Source organism: Glycine max, chromosome 8 (assembly GCF_000004515.6).
Source record: "Glycine max cultivar Williams 82 chromosome 8, Glycine_max_v4.0, whole genome shotgun sequence".
Classification (NCBI taxonomy): domain Eukaryota; kingdom Viridiplantae; phylum Streptophyta; class Magnoliopsida; order Fabales; family Fabaceae; genus Glycine; species Glycine max.
This window is the reverse complement of record NC_038244.2, coordinates 40,031,425-40,047,247: the sequence shown is the minus strand read 5'-3', so window position 1 is coordinate 40,047,247 and position 15,823 is coordinate 40,031,425. Positions and strand designations below refer to the sequence as shown.

Sequence of the window (15,823 nt, the reverse complement as noted above, 5' to 3'; positions counted from 1 at the left end):
GTTATTTATTAAGTATTTCTATATTTTTTCATTTACATTTTTGACAGAATTATTTTATTTAAAATGTTTTAATTAACATATATTTTCATGTATATTTAGTTCTCTAATTTTGGTATGAATACATTTTCATATAAAATTTTCTTTCTTGAGTAATTTATAAATTTACTTTTATGATTTAAATGTTAGTTACTTTTACTTAAATTTTAACTTTTTCTATTTGATGTCAATATTTGCTAACTAATTTATATATTGACACGCTTTTTTGTAAAATTGCATACATGTTGTGAAATTGTTGACAAAATGAGCGAGTTGAAAGATGCTAGAGATGGAATTTTATAAAACCAAAAACAATATATGCATTCAGTATTTTTTTTTGGTAGGTAAATATAATTAACTAAATTAAGTATATTAATAGGGAGCACTAACAATGCATATGAATTATTAAAATCTTATTTCTTGTTTGTATTTCTTTCAATATTTTGTTTTTAAAAACAAATAAATATTCTTAATATTATAAAAACACTAGAACTTATCATATAGCTGCACCCATCTCCACCAACCAAGTGAATATTTATCTTACCTGTTGTGAATATTTTTATGAGTATTCATTGGATCTAGATACAATTGTCATTTCTATTTAAAAGTGAGAGAATAAATTATAATATATAACTTTTTTTGCTAGGCAAAAGAATAATATATTATAAATATAGGAGTACCAGAAGCACCTAAGATAAATACAATAGTAAGCTATAGCTACTAACCAAATCAATAAGATGCTTAACATCCCTTGATAGCATAACATCTATGTCCAATCCTTCCCAAGTACCCCAAAATAATTACAAATCACTTGCTTTAACCATCAATTAAACGTAGTAGCAAGTAAATTGTAAATTAACATTCCGTGGGCAATAATGAGGTTATGCATGCCCCCGGTGATACCATCCATTGAGTGAAGGAATAATTAAAGCTTTTGCTTTTCCCACTAAGCCAAGACCATGTTGTGAAGGCTATTCTTTGCATTAAGCTTTGAGCTTCAAATGCTCACCCTTTGAATATGCACTCATTCCTTACAAGCCAAATGTTCCACACAATCGCTACCCACACCACCATCCACCTTTCCTTGTCTTTGTTGTTTTGTAATAAGCAATCATGTTGGCTCATATGTGCTTGGAGTGAGTTTGGTAAGACTGATTCCAACCACCAATACCAAGCTTTCCATACTTCCACCACTCCCTCGCGTGTGAAGAAACAATTATTCACTGTTTCTTCACACCTATTACAAAAAACACACTTGCAATCCTCTTCATCTACAATGCATTTCTTGCCCTAAGATTGTCTTTAGTTGGTAATTTGTTAAGTAGCAACCTCCATACAAAAAAATTAACTTTTGGTTGTACCTCTAAATTCCATACTCTCTCTCCCTCTCTTACATTCTTAATCTATTTTTTTCTCACTTTTGAAAGTACATATACAGATTTTTCATTCAACTAGTAAAAAAAATTCTCTTTCAACTATCTTTATTTATATATTTTATTTCCTTAATTATCTATCTGTCAATATACCATCTTTTATTTTTTCTAAATTAAATTTCAATTATATTTTTTTAAAATATCAATAGTTAAAAACAACTTTGAATTACTATTTAAATTATTTATTATAAATCTAAAATATAATTTATATATTCAAATATATTTATTTATTATAAATTTTAATTCTAATATGATTTATATATTAAAAATTATTTATCATAAATTTTATTTATATAAACCAAATATTTACCTTCTCCTAGTCCTATACATATACTAAAATTTACTTATGTTACTATATATAAAAAATAAATACTAATTCATCAAGAACAATAAAAATAATTAATTTGATTAACTTTAATTAATAATATCATAAATTTAAATTTTATTTCAAAATACTCATTGAATCAAATGAATCAAGTGGTGATTGCATTTAATAACACTATTCATTTTGTAAGAAATCTTTTTCCACTAATGAGTATGATTTATTTCATTAATAGTTTTTATAATAAATAAAGGTATAGAAAGAAATGAATGATTAATACATTTAAAAGTGATGCTATGTTTTTTATATATAGAAAAAAATATTCTTATTTATTTCTTATATATAACAAGGGAGGTATTAGTTATATTAAAATTCATGGGGAAAAGACTTTCTTGCGGTCAATCCTGAGCTTCAACCTCATGCCAGTAGTTCATGTCAATTGCAACGGTCCCAGATGCTGGAATCTGTTAAACAACGTTCCTGTTATGCTTCGTTTCTTTTTTCTCTCTTATTTGAAATTAATTTGTTTAATTTATAAACTTTTTCAGGTAGAGGTTGGACAAAAGGCTAAACTAAAACATAAGTCAACATAAGTTAAATACATCATCATTACGTAGAGAAGAAGATACATTTAATACCATTTATATATTTGACTAACATCATGAAAGTTTAATGAAAAATCTATCACGGTACAGTTTCTTTTTTTCCAACATGTGAATCGAAGATAATTTCATGAGTTTATAATAAATTCCTTTAACTCCACGATATAATTTATATATAATATATATTATGTATTTGCTTATTGAATTTAATTTTTCTGAGGATAAAAATTATTCAAATTGTTCTTGATTTATTACATTGTAATATAATATGAGAGAAATTTGTTGCTAATAATAGTCCTACTCAAATAACACCATTATAATAGTTTTATTAAATCTTTATAGTAATTTTACAAGTAACCTCTATAAAAGATTTATTAATTTATTTTTTTCAGTTAGTTTATTTCGCTACGGCTATAATAGATCAACATTTTTAAAAAAAAAAACATATATTTTATTTTTTTATAGTTGTTTTCATGTTAACCATTATAATAAATATATTTTATTTTTTATAGCTTTTTTCATGTTAACCATTATATAAATTTAACTTATTATTGCTGATAGTTTTTTAACAGTTAAAAAATAATCTGATTTATAACGGTTCATCATAAAATCATATAATAAATCTCCCATATAAAAGTCAAATTTGGCATTATGTCATATTTGAATATTTCATCTGTTATAAAAAAATAATAATAATTGAATATTTCGTCCATCCCCGGCCAGTCTTTTTATTGAGAGGTCTGTTTGTTTAAGTTTATATATATATATATAAATTGACGTGTGATATCCTTAATTATATAACTCAAAATTGATGAACAAGGGCTATGTTTTTCCATAAGGACCTTAGCTACCAAAAAATTGACATTGATCGTCAATCTCCATCATTGCTTTGCAAGTAGTACAATATTGAAAAATGAGAATATTTAAAAACCTATGCTTCCTTTCTTCTTTTGCCTTGCCAATTTTTCTACTTAAATCAATAATGCTTCTAGCATTTATCAATGTTATTTAATATTTATAAAATACAAATAATGAATGTTATTTATTATAATTGAATGATTGGATGAATAAAAACGTAGTAATAATTTTTATACTATAACATTATTAAATTATATATAGTATAAATATATTATGACTTGCATTTATAAAATCTAATGTTTTTTTTCTTAAACTTACTAAAAATATCATAAAAATATTAATTAAGAAATATTAATTATATTATATTTAATGCTTTCAACTATTTTAAAATAAATACAGCACTAAATATTTATTTGTATGTTTGCTATAACTAATATTGTGTGATTTTGCTTTTTAACATAAAATTATTTAGCATTTGTCTTATAAAGTTTTTTTTTACTGAATTATAAAGTTGTTTAAAGTGATATTTTCAATGAGCTGCACTTTTGAACCACTAAACTTCATCCACGTGTCAGAACTCATGACAGTTGCCGCCGCCACCCAACCCAACAGTCTTTGAAACTGTTCAACAACTCTCTCCCTTTCTATTTTTCTTTTTTTTTCGTTTCATATTGTTGAACAACTCTGCATGACTGCCTCTTCTCCCTTCTTTTTTTTTTTCAATATTATTTATCTCTCTTTGATTAAATTAATTTATCTACTACTTCAGATTTATTTTTCTAAGAAAAGGTCGAGGTCTTGAGGACGTAAACTCGAAATGAAAGGCAAGACTAAATCCAAACAAACCCAGATTCATTACTGAATCAAGCAACTGTGAAACTCAATTTTCTGTGTGTAATTGATTAAACTTTTTTTTCTTTTCAACTGCCTAATAATAGCAATAAAGAATTACTAATGATTTACTCTCTTCATTTCTTTTTATTTAACCATTCAATTAAAAGTTCAAGATGATTTTCTCAATTTTACGCTCTTGTATTATCTAATACCAATTCTCAAATACTAAAGAATCAATCCACCACAAAAAAAGAAATACAAAAGTTAATAAACGATAAAAAGGAATAAATCACTTTACCACCCATCTCCAACCGTTTACAACCTCACAGTCACATGCTTTAGATCTTTCAACCTACTGAATGAATTTAGTGGTAAGACATATATATTTGCAAAGAGGTAAACCCACAAACTTAACAGTACATAACTTATGTATATATAAAATATTCTTTTTTCTTGAAAAAAAATTGCGAAACACAAAGCTTTGATGTTTTCCAATTAAAATTCAATAGATTGAGAATAGCTGCGAAATATTTTGGAATATACATGAGAGAAATATATTAATAAGAGAAACAAGTGTAAGTGTAAGAGTACGACAGATTTAAAAAAGTATGATAGGAAGATAAGAAATAATTTAATTAATTATACTAAAATCAAGTATTTTTTTAATCTTTATATTATCTTTTTACTTTAAAAGAGCAACATCATCTGTGATTTTATTTATTTAAAAAAAGACAATAAATACAGAACAAATAAATATTTATGGTTAAATTAAATACTAGTACTATTAATTATTAAATTGTTGCAAAAAAATAAAATAAATGTAAAATTACCTCCGTAATATTCCGTACTGTCTGAACTCTGAAGTTGAACAACCCTCAGGCGCTGACGTTTTCATAGGCACTGATCTTCAAAGTTTTCAAAAGAAGAAGACCCAAAGTTTTCAAAGCAAATCACATCACCATTCACCAAGTACTACCAAATTATTCTCCACATGCATCCCTTAACACTTCTTATATTTCCTTTCCACCCCTCAACTTTTCCAGAGCAAAAAATTCCATTCCTTTTCTCACTAACCAAACATGAATATCAAACCCATCATCATCCTAGCTTTCTTAATTTCCCTCTCTTTAACAAACGTCGTCGTTTCAGCTCGACTCTTTCCCAACGTCTCCTCCTGGCTCAACGCCCACGCCCCTACTGGAGGCGCGTGGGATGCCTTTCTCAACTTTACCGGTTGTCACCGCGGCGACAAGTACGACGGCCTCGCCAATTTAAAATCATACTTTGAACGATTCGGTTACTTCCCTCACGCGCCGCCCTCCTCGAATTTCTCCGATGAATTCGACGACGCGCTCGAATCCGCCATCAAAACTTACCAGAAGAACTTCAACCTGAACGTCACTGGCGTCCTCGACGACGCCACCGTGCAGCAGATCGTGCTGCCTCGGTGCGGCGTCGCCGATATAATCAACGGCACAACCACGATGAACGCCGCCAAGGAGAACGAGACGGCGTCGTTTAGCAAGCCGAAGTTTCACACGGTGGCGCACTTCACTCTTTTTCCTGGCATGCCGCGGTGGCCGGAGGGAACGCAGGAGCTGACGTACGCGTTCTTCCCCGGGAACGGGCTGAGCGACGCCGTGAAAGGCGTGTTCGCCGCCGCGTTCGCGCGCTGGGCTGAGGTGACGTCGCTGAAGTTCCGCGAAACGGCGTCGTACTTCGGCGCCGACATCAGGATCGGGTTCTTCAGCGGCGACCACGGCGACGGGGAGCCGTTCGACGGGAGCTTGGGGACGTTGGCGCACGCGTTCTCGCCGACGAACGGGAGGTTCCACCTGGACGCCGCCGAGGACTGGGTGGTTTCCGGCGATGTGACGCGGTCAGCGCTGCCGACAGCGGTGGATTTAGAATCCGTGGCGGTGCACGAGATTGGGCACTTGCTAGGGTTAGGTCACTCATCGGTAGAAGAAGCGGTTATGTTTCCGACGATTTCTTCTCGGAAGAAGAAGGTGGTGTTGGCAAGGGACGACATCGAAGGGATTCAATTCCTCTATGGTTCCAACCCTAATTTCAATGGCTCCACCGCCACGTCAGCACCGGAGAGGGACGCTAGCGACGGTGGTCGGTGCCTCACTTGTGTGGGGCCCTCGTCCGGCGTTTTCGCTTTGTTGACATTTGCGTTCTTATTTTAGGTTTTTCTATTATTATTTATCGTAGGGGTATGATGCTTTGCACATTTTATTAATTCGTGCCCAATATTTTTTGTTCTTATTGTTGTTTGGTTTTCCATTCACTTTCGTATAGAATTTTTCTTGGTGTATATGATATAATAATAAAATTTCATTATATAAATCCAAGAAGTACTTTTAGGACAAGGCTCAGTAGATTAATGATTAGATGGGCCTACAAGCTCTCTCTGCATGGCCAATTTTTTTAGATTAAATAAAAATGTTGCTCGATTGATGTAAAAAAAAGTTAAATTATTTTTTTCTTTAATTTTTTATTTAGATTTAATATGTTCTTTTAATTTTTTTCTCGATTTAATCTTTTAATTTTTAAAATGATTGAATTTGATTTTTTATTTTTTTTTAAATTTAATTCTCTAATTTTTAAAATGGATTATGAAATATGTATTTTGTAAAACATTTTTTTATCCAATCATTCTGTACCACAAAAGTCCTAACGTATTACTCCTTTTTTTCTTTATTCACAACCATTACTTAAGAGAGCTACTGAACGAAGGAAGCATAGATCAGACCTTACCACGTTCTACTTTTCCAAATTCCCCGAGTACTTTGGGAATTATGAAATATGGAAGATTTTTCAGAGATATGGGAGACCTTCACAGAAAAAACAGGTACAACTTTGTGAGATTCTTGGTCGTGGCATTATTAATAAGAGGTTTTGGCTAAATGATGAAGCTGTGGAAGCAAATAGGTGTCTCCTTTGGGGGTGAGGATGAGCAAACTTTAAACTCATTCATTCGGATGGAAAAGATGGACATAGAAGAGTCAGGGAAGAGCAACAGTGGGGGAAACCTATTAGAGCATCTCCAATGCAGATTTCTTCCCAGGTGCTTAACGGGAAAAAACCGTTTCTTATTGTTTTTTTGCATTGGAACAGATTGACGTGGCAGAGTGCATTTCTTCATGGTCGAGAATCGTTTCTTATATAAGAAACGATACCTAGCAATTAAAAAAATAATTTTCTCAAACATAACAAATATGTAAATAATAAAAAATTGATTTTCTCAGCTTCAACAAGAGGGAAAATAAAACTGTCAAGGGAAGAACATGGAACATATATAGTCGTTGAACAACCACAATAAATCCCAACAATCATAAAATTAGAAGAAAAAAAAGTGATTTAAATCCAGATTCAAGCAAAACAATAAAGGAAAAAAATGGAGAAACCAAACACAATCAAGGTGAAGGCAAACACACCAAGATGGAGAAGAGACCATGGCCGGAGACGCGACATGCAACCGTAATGGAGACGACAGATGCGACCATGGCTGGAGACGAGACCGTTTTTGGAGACCCGACCATGTGCTTCATTGTTGACGCCAACGAAGGTGACAGGAGATGCTACCATGGCCAGAGGTGGTGATGCAAAGTAAAGGTGAGGCCACACGAAGGTGTTACGGTGGTGGCCGGAGGTGTTGACGAATGTGGCCATGGAGGAGAAGAAGAAGATACAGAGAAGGAGAGGAAGAAGATAGAGAGGAGGAGAGGGGGAAGCTTCTGGAGGTGCTGCTGGTGAGAGAAAAAAAAGTTTACCGTGAAAAGAAAAAAAGACGTGCTAGAGAGAGAATAACAATTATCAAGAAAAAAAGTAGGTAACTTTTTAATGAGGTGAGACGATATGGACCGTCCATGTTATTAATGAGGATGAATCTGAACCGTTGAACAATTGAGATAATTAATTAAGAAAGATTTTGACCGTTGGAAATGTTACCGTTGATATGAAAATAATACCGTTGAAGTGCAGAGCTATGGAAATGTTTTCATTTTGCTTATTCAGTATAAATTTATGCACGGTGCAACATATTTTCACCGTTCTTGTACTACTATTTTTTTTTGTTGCTATCAAGTGTCAATTTTTTTATTCTCTCTAAAATGGATCCTAATCAGTATAATTATCAATGTTACTATAATTATTTGCAAAACTAATCACTCTCTACTAGTGAAAATTCTCAAAATCCACCACAATATATTATGTATCGACCACCCCAAAGCAGTGAAAATTTTCAAAATCCACCGCAATATGTTATGTGTCCACCACCACCTCCTACCAGTGAAAATTCTCAAAATCCACCACAGTATATTATGTATCCACCACCCCCACACATGTGGTATATGCATCTTTCATCCAATGTAGAGCCACCTACTAGTGGTAGTTCTCAAAATCCACAAATTTATAGTCAACCATCAACTCCTACCAACTCAAACACGTGTTATAGGCCTTCTTTATCTAATATTGTGCTCCCTAGCAATAAAATTGAATCACCCGTCGGTGTAGACGGTATTCAACTAGATGAAGGAGATGAAAATTCAAGTGGAAAAAAAAGTCATACCGCATTCTAGGTCACGGAAGATGTGATTCTCGTCCGATCATGGTTGAATGTATCAAAGGATTCAATTATAGAAGTCGACCAAACATCAAAGCAATATTGGGAAAGGATAAAAAATGCGTACAACAATGACAATGTGCGTCAAAGCGGACAATTTTGTGAAAGAAGTTGGACTCAATTAAAATCTCGGTGGAACAGGATCCATCCTCCCGTTCAAAAGTTTAATGGGTGCTACAAACAAGCAGATAAACATAGGAGAAATGGAAGTTCAGAGAAGGATGTTTTGGCTGATGCTCATATGATTTACTCACAAGATACAGGTAAAAAATTTGAGGTTGAGCATGCTTGATTGTTGTTGAAAGATCAACCAAAATTTGATGCAGAATTTATGTCAAAGTATTCAAAAAGAACAAAGGTTTCTACTTCTGGAAATTACTCGTCATCTTCTAACCCAGAGACACCCATTGAAGTCAAAGAATATGATACGCTATCGCCAATGTCTCGCCCAATTGGACCAAAAGCAGCAAAAAGGAAAAGCAAAGGAAAAGAATGTCCTAACACTCTCGATTTATCTGGCATAGAATGTGTAATAAAGGACAAAAATATGAACACGTCAAAACTTATTCAATTAAAGGAGGCACAGGAAAAGCGTCTACAAGAACAGGAACGACGTATGGAGTATGAAATCCTCATGAAGGATACTTCCAACATGTCTGAACAACAACGCAAAGACCACGAAAAGTTTTGTGACCATATTAGGAAAAAATTAGGATATTAAATTTTTAGTTCTTACGCTAATGTTGTGTTTGATATTTAATTTTAGCAATGAAGGTATTGTTGTGTCTTAAATTCAGAATTTTATGTTGTAAAACTAGTTGTTATGAAAATAGTTGTTATAAAATTGGTTGTTGCAAACTAGCCGTTATTAATGAAGCTATATAAATGTTCAATGTTTCATTATTTTGACATATTCTCATACAATATTTCTATCTTATTTCAAACACTTTGGTTACCATATAATGGATCCAACCATCGATTTAGATGAAGTTTTAGATCAAATGATAGATGAGGAATTGGAAGATAACAACGATGAAGAAATCATTAGGTTCATACTTGAGAGCCAACAACAACTACATGGCAACACCACTAGCCGTAGCCAAAGAAGAAGAGTGGTACATCGTAATCGTGAAGAAGGTCATCATCGATTGTTCAATGAATATTTTTCAGAAAATCCTGTGTACACAGAGATTCAATTCCGGAGAAGGTTTTGTATGCTAAGACATGTGTTAATCCGAATTGTAAACGCACTCAGCAATCATGATGAATACTTTCAAATGAGGGTCGATGCACTACGTCAAAAAGGCTTATCTCCATTGCAAAAGTGCACAACTGTTATTCGTATATTGGCTTATGGATCACCTGCTGACAGTGTCGATGAATACGTTCGAATTGGTGAAACCACTACAGTGGAATGCTTGGAGCGATTTGTATTAGGCATCTGCACCATATTTGGGAATGAATACTTGAGGAGACCAAATAATGAAGACATCAAACGCCTACTACAAATGGGAGCGGCACGTGGATTTCCAGGTATGTTAGGTTCCATTGATTGTATGCACTGAGAATGGAAAAATTGTTCAGTTGCTTGGAAAGGTTAATTTTGTCGAGGTGACCATCGCAACCCAACAATCATTCTTGAAGCCGTGGCATCAAAAGATTTATGGATTTGGCATGCATTTTTTGGAACCGCCGGTTCAAATAATGGCATTACTGTGTTAAATGGATCTAATGTGTTTGATGAAGTTTTGTCAGGACATGCGCCCGCAATGCAATTCATGGTGAATAGAACCCAATATAATATGGGATACTATTTAGCAGATGACATTTATCCAGACTTTGTCACGTTTGTGAAGACCATCTCAATGCCACAAGGAGAAAAAAGAAAATTATTTGCACAACGACAAGAATCGGTAAGAAAGGATGTAGAACGAGCGTTTGGAGTGCTCCAATCTCGATTCGCAATTATACGTGGTCCGTCACGTTTTTGGGATGCTGGTAAAATGAAGAATATCATCTATGCATGCATCATATTGCATAACATGATTGTTGAGGACGAACGTGACACATATCAAAATAATATTGATTACGATACTGCAGGTAATAACACTTCAACATTTGAAGTATCTTTAGGTGCTCACCCTAGTATTAGATCAACATACCTTCAGAGGAGAGCACAACTTCATGACAAACAAAAACACTCCGAACTTCAAGCAGATTTAGTTGAGCATATTTGAGAATGTTTCGAAAATGAAAATAAGAATTAATTTAATGTAATGTTCTTTGTTTTTCATAATTATGTTTTTTATTTCAATGTCATTGTATTTAAATATCTATTATTATGTAAAAATGTATTTTTTATTGTTACATATTTCCTTTAAATGTTATGTAATTTTTTATTTTTAATTTATATTTAATATTTTTTCATTTATTCACATTTATTATTTGTATACATAAAAACTGAAAAAATGAATTAATTATTTTATTGGAATAATAATTAAATTATAATAAAATAATTTAAATGTTTGGATTTCTTGCGGTTTCTTACGATTTCTTGCATTGGAGTAAAATTTTATATGAGTTTCTTATGAATGACATTACACCGTGGGGACCACAAAATGTGATGCGGGAACCACAAAAAGATGATTAAGAAACCCATATGAGTTTCTTGCATTGGAGATGCTCTTATGAAATTATGAGAAAGTCAAATTCATTGGAAATGATGCATGCACCAAGTTTCAAGCATAATCTAATAGCAACTTTGTGTAAATTTTCTGTCCCAAATTCATTGAAGCATCAAACATTAGAATAAATTGAAAGGGACACTAGAATAATATAAAGAAACCCATTTTAGCAAATCACTAAAAAAGAAGGGGAAAAGGTCTTTGCCGATGTAGGTGTGAATGTTTGAGATTAAGGAAGATAAGAGAGTTTATCCACGTGTTTGGAAGGAGAGGGAACAAAGACGAAGGGTTGAGGAGCGTAAAAATATGTATGAAACGTATTGGAAGGATTTGGTGTGACACCCTCTACCCCTCACATATATATTAATAAAGGAATAAAAATTCAAATATTAATTAAAAGTATTTTTAAAACATTTTTAAATACAAGCTTTTCAAATGGGTAAAAGGCTCACATTCACTTTCTTCTACATGATATTCAAACTTGTTCAAATAAATAATAAAGTCATCTCGACTCAAAGAAAGTCATATAAGTCTCATACAATTAATATAGAACCTATATCCTAATGTCACATCCTATCAGAGCGTGGTGTTCCCGTGTTCTCTAGCATGAGGTTCTTCATAGTCATCCACCTATTCATCTGCTCCCCCGAACACAAAGTTCAAGATCATCACAGGATCCAAACACAAACAGTAAACCGGGAGTGAGTTATCACATTGCTAACTACTAGAGAGAAACAACACAACATATAGTAGCCAAATACAATTTACTTAGCATATCTCACATTATTTCATCACTTTGTCATTCATCAATCACACTTTTCATCCATCAATCACACCTTTCAATCATCAATCATTATACACAGGAATCACACACTTCGATCAAGACATAATAACACATCAATTTCATAATAAACAATTAGCAAGCGTATGCGACAGTTATGCTAAGACTCAAGCCTATATGCAATGTGGTACCATGTCAGTGAAAAACCACCCTGGGACGCTTAGGAGTACATAACAAGACACACCACACAATGGGTTTGTCAGGTCACTCTCACTAAGTAAGATCATAGGGAGACCAGTCAGGGTCACGATGTTTTGCGAGAATGCTCCAACCATATGGGATCAGCATAGGCTTAAAGGAGCACTCAAACCCGGTGACCCCAAGGCCTACACTCCGAAGAGTCCGTCAGGGCCTCTCCCTCCTGATTCAGGTCCAACCCCTAAAATCATTTTAGCACACAGACACTACTAGTGAATTATACAATACCCACGACCTCACACTCGTGTCTTAAACACGTACAACATATTGCGCTACAATTTAACACTGGTTCCTAAATAGGAATCTACACTTTCTCTTTAACACTGGTTCCTAAATAGGAAACCTACACTTTCTCTTTAACACTGCGCATTTACACTTTTCTCAAGATAACATTGGTCGGGTTATTGTACAATTCACAGCTTACAACACAAATAATGTCACATCAAGAGTTAATCACACACTTATTCACAACCAAAACTCATTCATAATTTCACATCTCATAATGTCACAATCCACCATCACATGTTTTCACATATCTCACAATTCAACACCTGTTCTACTTTACACTTTTACTCAATCTCAATAACAATATTATAATCTCAAGGCAACATATCATTCCACAATTCATCACATATTTCATTTATAAGCACTGCTCATGAATTATACAATACCACGACCTCACACTCATGTTTCAAACATGTTTAACACAATTGCGCTACAATTTAACACTGGTTCCTAACTAGGAACCTACACTTTCTCTTTAACACTGCGCATAAACACTGGTCGGGTTATTGTATAATTCATAACTCACGATATAATTAATGTAACATCAAATGTTAACACATCCACTTATTCCCAATCGAATATCATGTCCACACTTTAACATCTCATAACATCACATCAACCATCTCATAACATGCCCAATGATATTCATAAGGTACAACATACACATGTTCATAAAATTTAACCATAATATTCTCAAACTCCAACACTTAATAATTTTTGGAATCATACTATAACACTCTACAATATTATTTACATAAATTATTAATATAAATAACTACCTCTATATATATAAAATAGCATACATCATATTAAATCACAAATTTCAAAGTAAGCTTTCAATGCACAAATTCTAAATAATTATATGAACACTTTGGTCAGTTTCAATTATGATATTAATTTTTTTAATTTATATATAAAAACCTAAACAGCAAGAAAAAGAGAAAATACAAAATCAATATCTCTCTCTAAATTTCTCCTTACTTTATTTTATCAATTCATATTAATTAGAAAAAGTACTCAATTTATAGGGTTCACACTCAACATAATAACATATCAATTTCACAACAATTGGTCTGTCAAACATATATAATTTACTGTAATAATTATAAGAATAAAATGAAATTGCAAAAACACTCAAAAACTCATTCCAATTGATATATCTAAGGATCCCTACACATGTTCTCACTAGTTCCCAATTGTGAATAACTCATCCCTTACCTCTGAGCGGACTCACGTGTCTTCAGCAAGTGATAGCAACATCTCTAGCGGTTCCCTGAAATTCTTTCAATTATTCCTCGATAGAATTCCCAAACGTCAAAGAGACGGAGAAGAGATTGAAACCTCCACTTATTCTGTCTTCATGCGATTCCTTTTTCTCCCTCCACGAATATTATTTCGCAAATCCCAACGGTGAAAGCGTGCGGAATTGAATTTCGAACAACATATCCGAATTTCATGGAAATCCAACGGCTAACGAAATCAGGATCGTAGTTTTACCGAGACAGTTTTTGGGTTTCTGCGGGAAATTAAAATGTTACAATGCGAAGGGTTTTCCTCTAGGCTCAGATATGATTTTGAAATTCCCAACGGTGAGAATGTTCGGAATTGGGTTGCGAACATGATACTCAAATTTCACGACGATCCAACGGTGAACGGGTTCGAGATCGTCGTTTTTCTGAGACTGGTTTGGTGGGCTGCGGGAAAAAGAAAGGGTTTTGAGAGGAGAAGGGGAAAAACGAAAATGAGACTAAAAGAAGGCAGCTGACTTAACATAACTATTTATAGCTAGGGTACTCAGCCTATTATTTGCTCTATATTTATTTATTTATTTTTATTTACGAAAAATTGGGATGTTACATTTGGAGTATAGAGAGTGACAAAAATAGAAAGAGCGCCAATATGAAAAAGATAAGGAAAAGGAAAGAGAAAGTAAAAGGAGAAAGGAGTGAAGAAGATGAGGATTCTAGGAAGAGGTGGCACAAAAGTTTGATAGAAGAGATGATAATTTTCTACCATTAAGGATTGCCTAATCCAAGATTTTTTTTTGTCAATTCAAGATTAGGTAACCCGGAAAGAGTAGTTCGAAACATAATATTTATAATTTGTGGAAAACACTCCGGATAAGGTAATTTGTAACAAAAATTTGAATTTCTATGTCATTTCAAAAACTATGTAAAAATTAACTTGTGGATTACCTAATCCGTAACATCAAGAAGTGGGTCACAAGGTAGTTTAAAGATTTTGTAAAAAAATTAAAGGTTAAATTAATTTTTTAGTCCTTTAATTTATTTTTTAATTCAATTTAGTCTTCTAGTTTTTTTTGGTTCAATTTAGTTCCTCTAATTTTTTAAATTGATTCAATTTGGTCATTCAGTTTAAATTGTAAGAAATCATACTTTGTAATGATTTAAAATCACTTCAAAATCGTCAATAAATAATTTTAAATTGTTACAAAATATACATTTTCCAAAAAAATGAATTTGGTTTTAAAAATTAGAGGATCAAATTAAATCAGTTTTATAAATTAGAGGATCAAATTAAACCAAAAAAAAAATAGAAGACCAAATTAAACCAAAATAATAAATTAGAGGACAACAAAATAATTTAACCTAAATTAAAATTAAAGTAGGTGCAGAATGTATTTCGTGAAGTGCAAAAAGTAATTGCTTGCGGATGTTTTTTGTGTGTTAAAGCCTAGTCCAATCGTGGAATAACTCATCACAAGTCCATCATAGATGGACTAAATCGAAACATTTTATATTTTATAATTTCAAATTCAAAAGATTACATCTTAAAAAAAAAATTGAGTGAACCCGAGAAATTCTATGACCGGGATAGAATTAATTACTAATCTTGGCGTAGTATCTTTCATTCAAGGAATTGATCTCTTTCGAAGTATGTTTCTCTAATATTAAAAAGATAAATTTATTTCTTAGAAGGAATACTTATAACCTTAAACCAAAAAATATTATTATTTTTAAATATTTACGTACCTATATTTTTTAATACCTTTTACGTACCTATATTAATAACATTTAAAATGGATTTTTATTAACATTATGTAAAACAACATTTGTTATGCTAAAATCATTTTTTTACT

General features: G+C 32.6%; 2 protein-coding genes and 1 pseudogene across 2 annotated transcripts; all 3 read left to right on the top strand.

Moving 5' to 3' along the window:
• Positions 1-4,523: 4,523 nt before the first annotated feature.
• Positions 4,524-6,437, top strand: LOC100782143 (metalloendoproteinase 2-MMP). Its single transcript, XM_003530615.4, has one exon. It carries the CDS (start codon positions 5,165-5,167, stop codon positions 6,275-6,277), a length of 1,113 nt encoding a protein of 370 aa, XP_003530663.1. The 5' UTR covers positions 4,524-5,164; the 3' UTR covers positions 6,278-6,437.
• Positions 6,438-7,595: 1,158 nt separating this feature from the next.
• On the top strand, positions 7,596-9,436 carry LOC102660470 (uncharacterized). Its single transcript, XM_006586491.1, has 2 exons — positions 7,596-7,659; positions 9,042-9,436. Exons 1-2 carry the CDS (start codon positions 7,596-7,598, stop codon positions 9,434-9,436), a joined length of 459 nt encoding a protein of 152 aa, XP_006586554.1.
• Positions 9,437-9,677: 241 nt separating this feature from the next.
• LOC100781608 (uncharacterized) lies at positions 9,678-10,952 on the top strand (annotated as a pseudogene).
• Positions 10,953-15,823: the final 4,871 nt, after the last annotated feature.